The sequence below is a fragment of the Grampus griseus genome (genome assembly GCF_964374135.1).
Source record: "Grampus griseus genome assembly, chromosome: 19".
NCBI classification, from domain to species: Eukaryota; Metazoa; Chordata; class Mammalia; order Artiodactyla; family Delphinidae; genus Grampus; species Grampus griseus.
Window position 1 is genome coordinate 5838948 of NC_139013.1, and position 14020 is coordinate 5852967.

Below are 14020 nucleotides of genomic sequence, written 5' to 3' on the forward strand. Positions count from 1 at the left end.
GTCCGCCTGCCAATGCAGGGGACGCGGTTTCGTGCCCCGGTCCGGGAAGATCCCACATGCTGCGGAGCGGCTGGGCCCGTGGGCCATGGCCGCTGAGCCTGCGCGTCCGGAGCCTGTGCTCCGCAACGGGAGAGGCCACAACAGCGAGAGGCCCGTGTACCGCAAAAAAAAAAAAGAATCTTTAGAGAAGTTGATAAGGAGAGCTCCACGGTCCTTCTGTGTAAACCCTTCGAATAGATAAATCACAAAGAAGGATTACAGTTAATTTAAAAAGATGGGAAAGGTGGTTTATAATCACATCAATGCAAAGTAAAGAAAAGATATAATACTGTTTCTCTACTCTTGAATTAGCAAAAGTGAAAGAAGTCAAGCATACCAGGCACTCTCATATGAGTAGGGCACTTTTGGAAAATGTCGTGTTGGCTTCAAATGGAATTGGAGGAATCATCTCCACATACTGTATCAATTAGAAATGCATTTCAGGGCTTCCCTGGTGGCGCAAGTGGTTGGGAGTCCGCCTGCCGATGCAGGGGACTTGGGTTCGTGCCCCGGTCCGGGAAGATCCCACATGCCGCGGAGTGGCTGGGCCCGTGAGCCATGGCTGCTGGGCCTGCGCGTCCGGAACCTGTGCTCCACAACGGGAGAGGCCACAGCAGTGAGACGCCTGCGTACCGCAAAAAAAAAAAAAAAAAAAAAAGAAATGCATTTCATTCTAAGTTACAAAAAAAGCTGACTTTCAGGAACCTTAACAAATAGGGCGGGACTTCCCGGGTGGCGACACGGGTTCGATCCCTGGTCTGGGAAGATCCCACATGCCGCGGAGCAGCTAAGCCCGTGCATCACAACTACTGAGCCTGTGCTCTAGAGCCCGTGAGCTACAACTACTGAGCCCATGTGCCGCAACTACTGAAGCCCGCACGCCTAGAGCGTATGCTTGGCAACAAGAGAAGCCACCGCAATGAGAAGCCCACGCGCTGCAAAGAAGAGTAGCCCCACTCACCGCAACTAGAGAGAGCCCGCGCTCAGCAACGAAGACCCAACACAGCCAAAAATAAATGAAACAAAAAACCCAAAACCAAACAGGGCTTTATTTTTCTCATGAAACAAGAAGGGGTGGGGGGAGGGGAGAGCTGCTGCTGGCTTTGATTAAGTGGCTTGGTGGAATCTACAAGACTTTGCAGAGAGTAAAGAAGGAAGAAGGAGAGGCAAAGGATTGGCCCCAGGCCAGAGGGTCGGCCCCTCCCTGATCTTCTCCTTCCTAGGCAGGCCCAGTCCTTCTGCCTCAGATGGGTTTCTGGCCTGAGGTCCAGATCTGGTTCGTGTCTAGTCAGACCCTTCTGTACAATCCAGTTATTCCTAAACTCAAGATCCAATACTGCTTCAGCACCACGGACAGCGACAACCCCCTGCTTCCTGGGGACGAGATGGTGTCTTGGCTGGAAAGAGCGATCCCGCCGTGGGTAGGTTCTGATGGGAAGGCGAAGTGGGAGAGGCTTGGGAACTTGATATGAACAGGATAAAGGCCTCCCTATCTACGTCTGTCTAGACTCCAAGAAACCTATCTGGGGAAAATAGACCCCCAAACCCCCCATGTGTCTTAAGGGGAGTGGGGGTTGGTCTTCAGGAAGAGAGAGTCAGCGTTTCAGGGTTCAGGAAGAGTCCACCCAGCTGTGGTCCCAGGAGAGAAGAGCTCAGCTTTCACTTCCCCCCGGCAGTGGCCCGAGGGAGAGATGGGTGTTTCTGTTGAAGGGAGAAGTTTGACATAGAAGCCATACACTTCAACCCAGGAAACATCCCCAGCTCTCTTAGCACCCCATGGCCGCCCCCATCTCCAAGCTGGGAAAGGCTATTCAGATGGCGTCAGGCGAATCTAGATTATCCTCTGCAGCCCAGAAATGCTGCTGCCACTGTGGCCACAACCGTGAGGGCAACAGATGTGAGGAAGAGGTTTCCTGGCAGGGCTGCAGACAGAGACTCGGTTTCCTGCAGTGGTCCCTGGAGGTTGGCGCAGGTGCGATCTGTAACCTTTACTCAGTGACGGTGAAGGAGAACCTGTGCATCCCATCCCGTTCTCCATTTCAACCCATGGATTTTCTGGACTGACTTTAGCCCATTCGACATCCACCTTCAGATCCTGGAGGTGGGCAGCAGACATTGTAAGCCCCTTCTGGCCACAGACCCCATCAAAACCTGGAAGAAACAATCTGGGGCCAATCCAACCTTCTGTGGGATCCAGGGACCCACAGTTGCTCTCTAAGCATCAGATTCTCCAAGATGCGGGGAAGTGGGAATACTTTAAGGTAGAGAAATATTATGTGAAAAAGGATTCCCAATATATCTGAATGTGACAAGTAGCCAGGGATCCCCAGGAGAGAACCCCAGAGACAGGAACACAGATACTCCTTATCTGGAGGGTGGAGGACTTGTTGAGGACCCCAGGGGAAGCCGAGGTGGAGTCTCAGGGTCTCCCCTCTGGGGTCTGAATCATTTTCTCCTCTTCAGCTTGTTACCAGATACCCCAAACCTACATCCCTTTAACCTGAAGTACAACCATTTTGGAGTCTGAACAGCCCAAAGTCCAGTAGGAGGATGCTTCTCTCCTCCATGGGGCCCAGGGTCCCCCATTCCTTATGATTCACCCATATGTTCGGGTCTCAAGATCATGACGCCAGGATATGTGTCTATGTGTAACTGATTCACTTTGCCGTACACCTGAAACTAACACAACACTGTAAATCAACTAAACTCCAATAAAAATATTTTTAAAAATAAATAAAATTTTTAAAAAGGATCATGACACCAGCCCTACGTTGTCAGGAGACCTTCCTAGGAGGTGATAGGTCTATGTACAGAGCCATCCGAGGAGTTCAGCTCATGGCTACAAACCTATACGTGATTTTTCAGGCCTGATCATAGGCAAATGCAAAAGCTTTCCTTGGCTGGCCTCACGGGCGTGCTGCACTGTAGTCTCTGAAAGGAGTTTCAGCGAAGGACTCAGACTGCCCTGGCCCATCGTGCTGTTCACATTTTTGCATTCCTAGCTCAGATGACTTTATTCTTTGGTCTGTTTATCTGAAGCCTTGGGCAGAGGTCTTCAGGCATCTCCACTGAAGCCTCCTCGTAGAGGAGAAGCAGGAAAAATTGGAGACACTTTTCCCCACTCCGATTCAGGACTCAGTACATTTCCATTCCCAACGCCACCCCCAACCCAGGGTCCTTAGACCCACTAGAGCTTTTTGTTCTGGGTCCCGCGTCCGCGAGATGACCCCCATGTCTGTGCTGGTCACCCTGACCATCGGCAAAGGTTCTCTCCTTGGATAATTTTAGCCAGGCTCTTGAAGCTCTTTTTCAACAAGTTCTTGAGTTCTGCATCTATCTTTGCATCGTCCATTTTTTTCCCAAGAATCCTGGTAAGACAGTTTAACCAAAATCCCTTACCCTCAATGTCTGATGGGGTTCCTCACCCTTCACTAGCCCCCAGCTGATATCTGATCACCCTGGCCGACCTTCAGCAAGAAGCCTGGCAGGTCGGTTTAGCCAGAATCCCCCTTTGCCCCTATGTTTCCTCTTAGCAATTTTCCATCCGCTGACCCCTCACCCCGCTCCTTGGCAATAAATTCCCACTTTTCCTCGTTGTATTCAGAATTGAGCCTGATCCCTTTCCCCTGCTGCAAAGCCCCACTGCAGGGGTCCCTGCGCCTGTGACAGTGGTCCTGAATAAAGTCGGCTTCACTGTTCTTTAACAAGTAAGTGATTAAAGGCTTAATTGTTATTTTCATGTTGACTCATCGCTTTAATCAGGTACTTGACACTAGCAGCTCAGGTTCTCTCTCCCCGCTTGGCTAAGCTCCTGGTCCCATCAGGCTTGGCATCCTCTGTGGGGGGTGGTTAGGACACCTGGGTCCCTGAGGAGGGACCCAGCTGCAGAGCCTGTGGGACCTGATGTGTGGCCAGAAGCCCGGCCTGAGAACGGAGAAGAAAGCACAACCGTCCCCACCTCGCCACCCTTTTGTGGATCCAACCAAAGAAGTTAAGCCACCATATCTTCCCATGATGGAAGTAGAAAATATTTTCTTTCTCTATCCCGAATGCTCCCAGAACCTGGCTTTTGGCCCCATCCAAGGAAATGGCACAGGTAGGAAGGAAGCTCTCCTCTGTGGCACTGACGGAGGTGGCAACTAGGAGAGGGCTAAAGGCGGTCAGTGCAACGCCTCCCGTTCGCATCACCCCTCTGCTCCCGGCCATCTGGCTGCCGCCCTCTCCCACCCCTGCCCGGCAAAACTCTCACCTGGGTCACCAGTAACCACCTTGTTCTCTTCCTATCTCCCCGGCCGGGCTATCTCAGTCACAACTACCACCTCCCCCTCCAACCCGCAATTAAGCTTAAGCCCGTGCGCACCGCACCGCACCGCGCCTGAGAGCGTGCGTGTTCTCACGACTCCGCCCAGGGCCCTCTCCTCCCCCTCGGTGAATGTGTCCACGTGTCCACCTCCAGGGACAACTCTGCTCTCTTCTCAACCCCTGTCTTCCCAGCCCAGACCCGCACATGTATACCGCAAGCTGTTAACTCAAATACTCATTACGTAGCATACTTTATAAATTTTTTATTTATTTTATTTATTTATTTTGCGGGGCGACGGATCTTCGTTGCTGAAAAGCGCGTGGGCTCAGACAGATAACTTCCGTGCCATTGTTCATAGCAGCAAGATTCCCAGCAGTGGCGGAACCAGTCCCAGCGCCCAGCAACTGAATGGATGAACCAAACGTGGTAACACCTACAATCAAGTATCATTCAGCCTTTCAAAGCAACGCAAATTCTGACACACGCTACAACGCCGGTGACTCTGGAAAACAGTGTGCTACCTGAAAGAAGCAGACACAAAGGGACAGATATCGTTTGATTCTGCTTATACGAGCTCCCTACGAGGCACATGCATCGAAACAGAAAGTAGAATGGCGTTGCTTGCAGCTAGGGGATGGGGATGGTGAGGAGTTATTGTGTGACTGCAGCAGAGTTTCTGTTTGGGATGATGAGAACGTGCTGGAGATAGAGTGATGACGGTTGCACTAACGTTGTGTATGTACTTAGTGCCATTGAATCGTACCGTATACAATGTTTCAAATGGTGTTTTGTTTTATGGTGATTTTAGAAACGAGAAGTACTTCTGTCCTCATGGGGATGTCGTTATGCGGACAAGAACTTTTCAAAGAAATGATAAGTAAAATGAGAGCATGTCAGCTCTTGACAGGTTTGGAGGAAAATCACACAAGGACAGGAGCATGTGACATATTGGTGTGGGGAGGCAAAGGGATTGGGGGGAAGATGGGAGGATGCTGCGGACCCCGTGCAAGGCGACTGCAGGCCAATGCAGGATTCTGGAAGCCTTTGAGGAGAGCGGACATAGGATTAGACCCTCATTGAGGTAGGATCCTCAGGCTGTTGTGTTCAGAATCAGCCAGAGTGGATCTAGGGCAGCAAGAAAGAGATGTGGCAGGACCCTGCTGGGGACTCCAGGCAGGAGGTGATGGTGCAGTGGACCGAGGAGATCGTGTAGATAGAGAGGATATGTTTTGAATATGTTGTGAAGGTCAAGCTAACAGAATTTTCTAATGGATGTGGTAGGTGAGGGGAAGTGAGGATCAAATATGATGCAGAAATGTATGTAGAGAGCTGGATATGAAAGTCTGGGGATCAGAGGAGGGGTCCAGGGTAGAGACCTTAAATTGTAGAGTGAGTGTAAGATGACAATAGATGAGGTTAAAAAAAGTGGGTGGGGTGGGATGATAAGAGTATGATACTTCCTCAAAAACTTAAATATAGAATTAACACATGATCCTAACTTTCACTTCTGGATATCTCTCAAAGGGAACTGAGAGCAGGGACTCCAGGAGATATTTGCACACTCGTGTTCCTAGTAGCGTTATTCACTATAGCCAAGTGATGGAAGCAACCCAGCTTGCCCTCAACAGATGAAGGGATAAGCAAAACCATGGAATATTATTCAGCCTGAAAAAGGAGGGAATTTCTGACACTTGCTACCACATGGATGAACTCTGAGGACATTACGGTAAGTTCAACAACCTAGTGAAAAAAAGACAAACACTACGTGATTACGCTTATATGGGGTAGACAAAGGAGTCAAATTCCTCGAGAGAGAAAATAGAACTGTGGTTGCCAGGAGCTGGCAGGAAGAAGGAAGAAGGATTGGTTGTTTAGTAGGTACAGAATTTCAAGGTTTTCAACTTGAAAAGAGTTATTTTTTTACTAGATTAAAAAAAGGTCATACTCATTAAAAGAAAATACCCAGTATGCTGCCGGACACTCGGCAATCTCACCACTGATGCAGCTCTAAAGCCCGACGGTGCTGCCTGTTTGGGGAGGAAGTGATGGGCCCGGGTGGGAGCATCTCCTGGGCAGGGACCAGGCCAGCCGTAGCCCTTCTGGTCTCCAGGTCACCAGCCCAAGATGCTCAGTGTTGGGGGAAGGAGTGAAGGCATGATTGGCGGCTGCCTTCACGTCACCCAGGAGCCCCTTCTTGTCTTCTGCCCCAGACGCTCACACAGACCCTAAAGAACCCGACATCTTGCGGGACCCACCACCCGAGGGTCTAGGTGAGGCTGGGACCCTCCAGGTCAAGACAGGAGCTGAGCGGCTCCCTGGTGTAGACAGCGGTGCTCAGACGGGAGGACCTTAGGAGGCTCACCGTGTCCTACGCCTCCGTGTCCTCAGAGGCTCTGGTGCTGGAAGGACCCACCCGAGATGGGGGGCAGGACAGGGCTCTCCTCCTTGCCTGCTCCTCTCTGGGCAGGTCTCCGGGGTCTCTGGACCGAGGGGTGTCCGTCCGCTCTGTGAGGAGGAGGGTGCCGAGCTCCGGCTCTGCAGTTCCTCTTCTGTGAACAGCTGGGTCTCGTGTTCCTCCCCAGCTTCCCGTGGGTCTCCCCACAGCCTTACCTCCCTCTCTCCTCCCCCTTCTCTTTTCACACACAGGACGCCCAGAAGCCCTCCGTCTCAGAGATGCTGCCGCTGCTGCTGTCCCTGCTGTGGGCAGGTGGGTGGGCTGCGGGGAGACGGGTGGGCAGGGCAGGGGCTGTGGCTGACCCTCGTTTCCCCGCAGGGTCCCTGGCTTGGGACAGCGAATACCGGCTGGAAGTGCAGGAGTCCGTGACGGTGCAGGAGGGCCTGTGTGTCCGCGTGCCCTGCTCCTTCCACCACCCCTTTGTCTACTGGGACGACTCTGTCCCAGCTTTCGGGTACTGGTTCCAGGAAGGGGCCAGAACCGACCAGAATCGTCCAGTGGCCACAAACGACCCAGGTCGTGAGGTGCTGACGGACACCCAGGGCCGATTCCACCTCCTTGGAGACCCCTGGACCTACAGCTGCTCCCTGGACATCAGAGATGCACGGCAGGGAGACACGGGGACATACTTCTTTAGGGTGGAGAGAGGGCCTTTTGTGAAATATAGTTATTTAGAGAACAAGCTCCACCTGCATGTAACAGGTAAGGATGGTGTCAAGGAGAGGACACACAGACACAGGGGCCCTGAGGGCCCCCAGGGCAGGGCTGGGAGGGGACCCCCTGTCTTCTCATCCTGGGAGGGGCCCAAGGGGACCTAGGAGGACAGGCCGCTGCGGCTGGCCTGGGGCAGAGACAGCTCTGAGGGGCACACTCGGGGCCCCCCGTCCAGGGCCTGGGTCTGTTTCTCTCTCCTCTTCAGCTCTGACACAGACACCCGACATCCACGTCCAGGGGACCCTAGAATCTGGCCTCCCCAGGAATATCACCTGTGCAGTGCCATGGGCCTGTGAGAGGGGGACACCCCACACCTTCTCCTGGACCGGGGTTGCCCTCCCTTCCCTGCACCCCAAGGGCCCCCACTCCTCGGTGCTCACCCTCACCCTGGGGCCCCAGGACCACGGCACCAACCTCACCTGTCGAGTGACCTTCCCCGGAGCTGGTGTGAGCGCAGACAGAACCATCAGGCTCAACGTGTCCTGTGAGCGCGGGGCCGGGACGCCGGGGCCCTGAGGGCGGAGGACGTTGGGGACGGGAGGCCTGGGTGGGATACTTGTGGACTCTTCTTGGAGGCAGGCTGGGAGGAGAACGAGGAGAATGCTGAGACCCCCCCCCCATGGTGTCATGTTACTCATGACACCTCATCATGCTGCAGGAGGACATTTCTTTCTTTCTGTTCCAGATGCTCCACAGAACCTGGACATTCGTGTCTTCCGGGGAAATAGCACAGGTGGGAGAAAAGTACCTGGGTGGAATGGAGGTCAGATGCAGGGATGTTGTGAAGATGGACAGAATCAAGCCCATCACTCATCCCCTCTCTGCTCCTACGTCTGCCCTCTGCCTCCCAACCCTGTCCCCTGGCAGGACTCACTTTAGGGCCACTGTGGATTCCTAGTGACAACTCACTGTCACCTCCGCTTGCCCCCTCCCTTCCCACCTCTTCTCCCTCCTCACTTTCCCAGGACATCCCTTCGCGGATTCCCTGCCTCCTCCCTGTCTCCGTCTCTCCCACAAGGAGACTGAGTTCCCAAGCTGGGTTCTGCAGGATTCCAAGGGGAAGCTCGTCTACTCCGGGGTTCCAATCCTACCTCTGCCCTGAAGACTCTCCCAAACCTCTGTCCTGAGTGCCCTCCACTCCCCCGGCAAGGGACCCTCCGATATGAGTAACCCGAGCCTGGATCTTGGCAATTCCTTTAGGCTCCGTGTCTCACCCAATCGTCCCCGGGACTCAGTGAGTTTTGCGACGTTGACTTTCTGAGAGTGACTCACGTCAGCCCCCTCGTCCATCCCTGTGACCGCAGCTCCAACCCAGGCCTCCATCCTCTCTCTGGCCTGGATCCGGACCAGCCTCTCCTCTGGGCCTGTCAGCCTCTAGTCTTGGCCCTATCCAGCCTGCAAGAATGGGGACCCCAAAGGGATCTCTACATGCCCCAGATCTGACCCTACGACTTTCTTGCTCAGAACCCTCCCATGGCTCCCTGGGGCTCTCATCACCTGCGTGCAGGCCTCCGAGTGGCCAGACCCACGGATGTCAGTGCCCTGCACAGTTTCACGCATCAAGGGCCACCTCCTGGGATGTTCTCTCCCAGGCCTAGATATGGCCGACTCTTCCTCAAGCGTCCACAGCCCCCTGTCCTGGGATCAGCAGGTTGCCTCTCCTTCCCCCGCCTCACCTCATAGACTGCCCCCGTCCTTGGCCTTGCCTGCGGTGCCTGTCTCAGAGCCGCTGTTCCCGTGTCTGGGAGGACAGAGGGAGAGAAGGGCCTCTCAGCCTTGCCCTTCGAGCTCTCTCTGTCTCTCTAATCCCAGAGATCCTGGGCAACGCCACCTCCCTTCGAGTCGTGGAGGGCCAGTCCCTGCGCCTGGTCTGTGTTGTCGACAGCAACCCACCCACCAGGATAAGCTGGGCCCGTGGGTGCCTGACAGTGAGCCCCTCACAGCCTTTGGGTCCTGGGGTCCTGGAGCTGCCCCACGTGGTCTTAGGGGATGGAGGAGAATTAACCTGCCAAGCTCAGCACCCGAGGGGCTCCCTCCGTGTCTCCCTGAACCTAGTTGTACAGGGTGAGTATAAGCAAGGATGCCTGAGTTCCGAGCTAGGGTGGAAAGCAGGCTTAAGGTGTGGACTTACAGGGACTTCCCTGGTGGTCCAGTGGTTAAGACTCCATGCTTCCAACGCAGAGGACGTGGGTTTGATCCCTGGTCGCAGAACTAAAATCCCATATGGCAAGCAGCGTGGCCAAAATAAAAATAATGGTGTGGACTTACACCTATCATCCACCTTCCTCTCTCTTTTCGTCCTCCAGGTGTCTCCTCTTCCTTCTCCCAAGTCTCTGGGGAGCGGAGAGAGGGCTCCTGGCCCCTGGTCCTCACGTTGCTCAGGGGGGCCCTGATGGGGGCTGGTTTCCTTCTCACCTATGGCCTCACCTGGATCTACTATACCAGGTGAGAAGCCCTTCTTAAGGTGTCCCTGATTTGGGGACACGTCCGTCTTGTCCTTTCCAGAGCAGACCTTCCACGAAACTGGTCCCTTGTTTCAGAACTGTGTTTCCCTTACAGGTGCAGAAACTCACAAGGGAATAGGCTTGAGAGGTGTGACTGAGTTCCCTTCTTCACAGTGGTGCTTCAGAGGTCTATGAACAAGGAGGTCCCGGGTGACTTGAACCTGCTTCCCTTCCAGAAATAACATCTCTTCACATCTGGCCTCCAGGTTTCTTCCTGATAGTTCTACATGAGTGGTTGTGAGGGCAAGGAGGAAATAGATATTTTTATTATTAAATTGAACTGTGCTCCGTGTAACATGTTTTCTTCTCTGTGCTTATACCTTAGCATGGTTTTGATATGCCCATAGCGCAACCCATAATATATTGTTCTAAATCCCATGATATAGTATTTTTTAAAGTTAATTTGAAAGAGATTTTTTTAATTAGAACAATTAACTATTTTATATTTATCCGCATATGAACCATTTCAATTGCTCTTCATCCCTTTGTTGTAAAAATAAAATCCCCTAAGGAAAAGTAAAAATAAGAGGGATTCCCTGTGGAAAGAACATATTTAGAAAATGGACCTGGTGTGGCTACCAGGTACCCCCAATAAAATGGAGCCAGGCAATCGTGACAGACCTAGGGTTCAGTCACGTACTCTGAGTTCTTAGAAAAACCACGAACGAAAACTATAAGGACTTCTGATTGTGCTAAGGGTCCTACCTGAAAAACCCCTAAGGAGATGCTCCAGTGACAGCCATCATTGGAAACTTCTGGTCAGGCTGCAGTGACTTGCGGTCAGGCTGCAAGGGCCATCCAGTCCCCTTTTATAAGTCTCCCAACTGTGGCTTCTTTGGCTTGTGCTTTCAAACACCCCTCACCCCTTCACCTCCAAGGAACGTACTTTTGGTTACAGCCAAAGGCTTCTTATCCCTGGTTTGCAAACCTTGCAAACAATAAAGCTGTCCTTTTGCATTAAGATAACGCTGCCTCTTTTCTCAGATTTATTTCTAATTTAAGATGACAGTATAGTTTCTCTAGAGTATCATTTTCCTTTTACCTGAAGATCTTTTCATATATTTTTGTAGTGTAGGTATGCTGGTGATGAATTCTCTCAGCCACAGTTTGTCTGGAAAAGTTTTCATGTACATTAGCTTTGGAAGGATATTTTTGTTGGATTAGGAATTCTAAGTTAAACTTTTCCCCGTTCTGTTGTTTAAATTCTTTTGGCTTGCCTAGTTTCGCCTTATTTTCATCTTTCTTTCTTTGTAGTTTATATTTTTCTGTAGCTGGTTTTAATATTTTCTCTTTTCACTGGGTTTTAATAATCGAATAATATGTGCCTTGGCGTGTAAATGTGTGTGTGTGACAGAGAGAGAGAGACAGAGAGAGAGACAGAGATTATCCTACTTGGAGGGTGTTGAGTATCTTGAATCTGAAATTTTATAGTAGTGATCAAATTTATAAAAATTGAAGCCAGTGTTTATATATATATGTATTTTTTTTTCTATTCCCCTCTGGGTCTCCAATTTTACATATGTGATATTGCCCAGTATTATCTCATTATCAGCTCTGAGCATCTGTTCACCATTTCCAACCTTTTTTCTCTATATTCTTCAGTTTGAATAGGATCTGATGCTACATCTTCAAGTTTACTGATTATTCTTCCACAATATCGAATCTGATGTTAGTCTCATTCAGTGAAATTCTCACTTCAGATCATTTTTTTCTTCTCTAGAAGTTAATTTCCTTGGTTTTTAATCTTACGTTTCTTCTTTTATTATGTTGATGTTTTCCTTTACATCCTCGAGTATATGGATAATGTTTGTAATCAATGTTTTCATGTTTTTGTCTGCTAAGTCTGTCTCCTCTGTCATGTCTAGGCCTGATTCCACTGAAGGATTTTTCTCTTACCGAGTGTCACATGTTCCTGCTTCTTTATGTGTCTAGTAATGTTTCACTGATTGCTGAACGTTGTCAATTTTTTGTGGCTGATGACTTGGTCTTGTCTTTCTTTAAATAATACTGGTCTTTTTCTTTTTTTTTTTTTAATACTGGTCTTTTTCTTGACGGTAGTTAGTTGTGTGTTGGGTCAATACTTTAAAGGTTCTTTGATTTTTATTGAAGTGGTGTTGGTGTACGATACTGTGTTAGTTTCAGGTGTACTACGTAGCGAGCTGCCATTTGTATACATTATGAACTGATCACCATGATAAGTCTAGTAACCATTTGTCCCAACACAGAGCTATTAGAATATCACTGACCGTTATTCCTTCTGCTGTGTATTACTTCCCTATGGCTTATTTATTTTATAACTGGTGATTTACACTCCTTAATCCCCTTCACCTATTTTGCCCACCACCCCCTCCCCACTGGCAACCACCCATTTGTTCTCTATATCTGTGGGTCTGTTTTCATTTTGTTTTGTTTGTATGCGTTCTTTTTTAAATTTGTTTTTAAATATTTTTTTATTCTTTTATTTTTTGCGGTACGCGGGCCTCTCACTGTTGTGGCCTCTCCCGTCGCGGAGCACAGGCTCCGGACGCGCAGGCTCAGCGGCCGTGGCTCACGGGCCCAGCCACTCTGCAGCATGTGGGATCCTCCCAGACCGGGGCATGAACCCGTGTCCCCTGCATCGGCAGGCGGACTCTCAACCACTGCCCCACCAGGGAAGCCCCGTTCTTTTTTTTAGATTCCACGTATGAGATCATATGGTATTTGTCTCTCTGTCTGACTTATTTCACTTAGCATAATACTCTCTAAATTCATCCATGTTGTCAAAAATGGCAAGATTTCATTTTTTATTGTCTGAGTAATATCATATATATTATATATTCATTCATCTATCATGGACAATTAGGTTGATTTCATATCTTGACTATTGTAAATAATGCTGCAGTGAACATTGGTGTGCATATACCTTTTGTTTTCTGTTTTTTGTGGTTTTTTTTGCGGTACACGGGCCTCTCACTGTTGTGGCCTCTCCCGTTGCGGAGCACAGGCTCTGGATGCGCAGGCTCAGCAGCCATGGCTCACGGGCCCAGCCATTCCGCGGCATGTGGGATCCTCCCGGACCGGGGCACGAACCCATGTCCCCTGCATCAGCAGTTGGACTCTCAACCACTGCGCCACCAGGGAAGCCCCCCCTTTTTTATATATATAAATGTATTTATTTATTTTTATTTATTTTTGGCTGCGTTGGGTCTTTGTTGCTATGCACGGGCTTTCTCTGGTTGTGGCGAGCGGGGGCTACTCTTTGTTTCGGTGCACGGGCTTCTCATTGCGGTGGCTTCTCTTGTTGCGGAGCACGGGCTCCAGGTGCGCAGGCTACAGTAGTTGTGGTGCGTGGGCTCAGTAACTGTGGCTCGCGGGCTCTAGAGCGCAGGCTCAGTAGTTGTGGTGCATAGACTTAGTTGCTCTGTGGCATGTGCGATCTTCCCAGACCAGGGCTCGAACCTGTGTCCCTGTGTTGGCAGGTGGGTTCTCAGCCACTGCGCCACCAGGGAAGCCCCCATATATCTTTTCAAATTAGTGTTTTTGTTTTCTTTGAGTAAATACCCAAAAGTGAAATTGCTGGATCATATGGCAATTCTATTTTAAATTTTTTGAGGAACCTCTGTACCGTTTTCCACAGTGGCTGCACCAATTTACAATCCCACCAAAGGTGCACGAGGGTTCCCTTTTATCCACATCCTTGCCGACACTTGTTATGTGTTGTCTTTTTTATCATAGCCATTCTGACAGGTGTGAGGTGCTATCTCATGGTGGTTTTGAGGTGCATTTCTCTGAAGATTAGCGATATTGAGCATCATTTCTTGTGTCTGTTCGCCATCTGTTTGCCTCCTTTGGAAAAATGTCTATTCAGGTCCCCTGCCCATTTTTAGTCAGGTTGTTTGGTGTTTTTGATGTTGGGTTGCATGAGTGTTTTGTATATTTTGAATATTAACACCTTATCGGATATACTGTTTGCAAATATTTTCTCCCACTTAGTAGGCTGTGTTTCTGTTTCGTTGATGGTTTCCT

At 50.3% G+C, this 14020-nt stretch overlaps 1 protein-coding gene across 1 annotated transcript in view; it reads left to right on the forward strand.

Annotated features, from left to right (window-relative positions):
- The window catches only part of LOC309836324 (sialic acid-binding Ig-like lectin 14), a 54895-nt gene extending 43914 nt beyond the window's left edge, over positions 1–10981 (forward strand). The window contains exons 4-11 of the mRNA XM_082676279.1: positions 5867–6068; positions 6989–7049; positions 7116–7499; positions 7717–7995; positions 8197–8244; positions 9324–9575; positions 9818–9956; positions 10071–10981. Of these exons, the coding sequence (XP_082532405.1) occupies positions 6048–6068; positions 6989–7049; positions 7116–7499; positions 7717–7995; positions 8197–8244; positions 9324–9575; positions 9818–9956; positions 10071–10113 (1227 nt within the window). The 5' untranslated portion in view covers positions 5867–6047 and the 3' untranslated portion in view covers positions 10114–10981. The remainder of the gene's footprint in view (positions 1–5866; positions 6069–6988; positions 7050–7115; positions 7500–7716; positions 7996–8196; positions 8245–9323; positions 9576–9817; positions 9957–10070) is intronic.
- The last annotated feature ends 3039 nt before the right edge of the window (positions 10982–14020 follow it).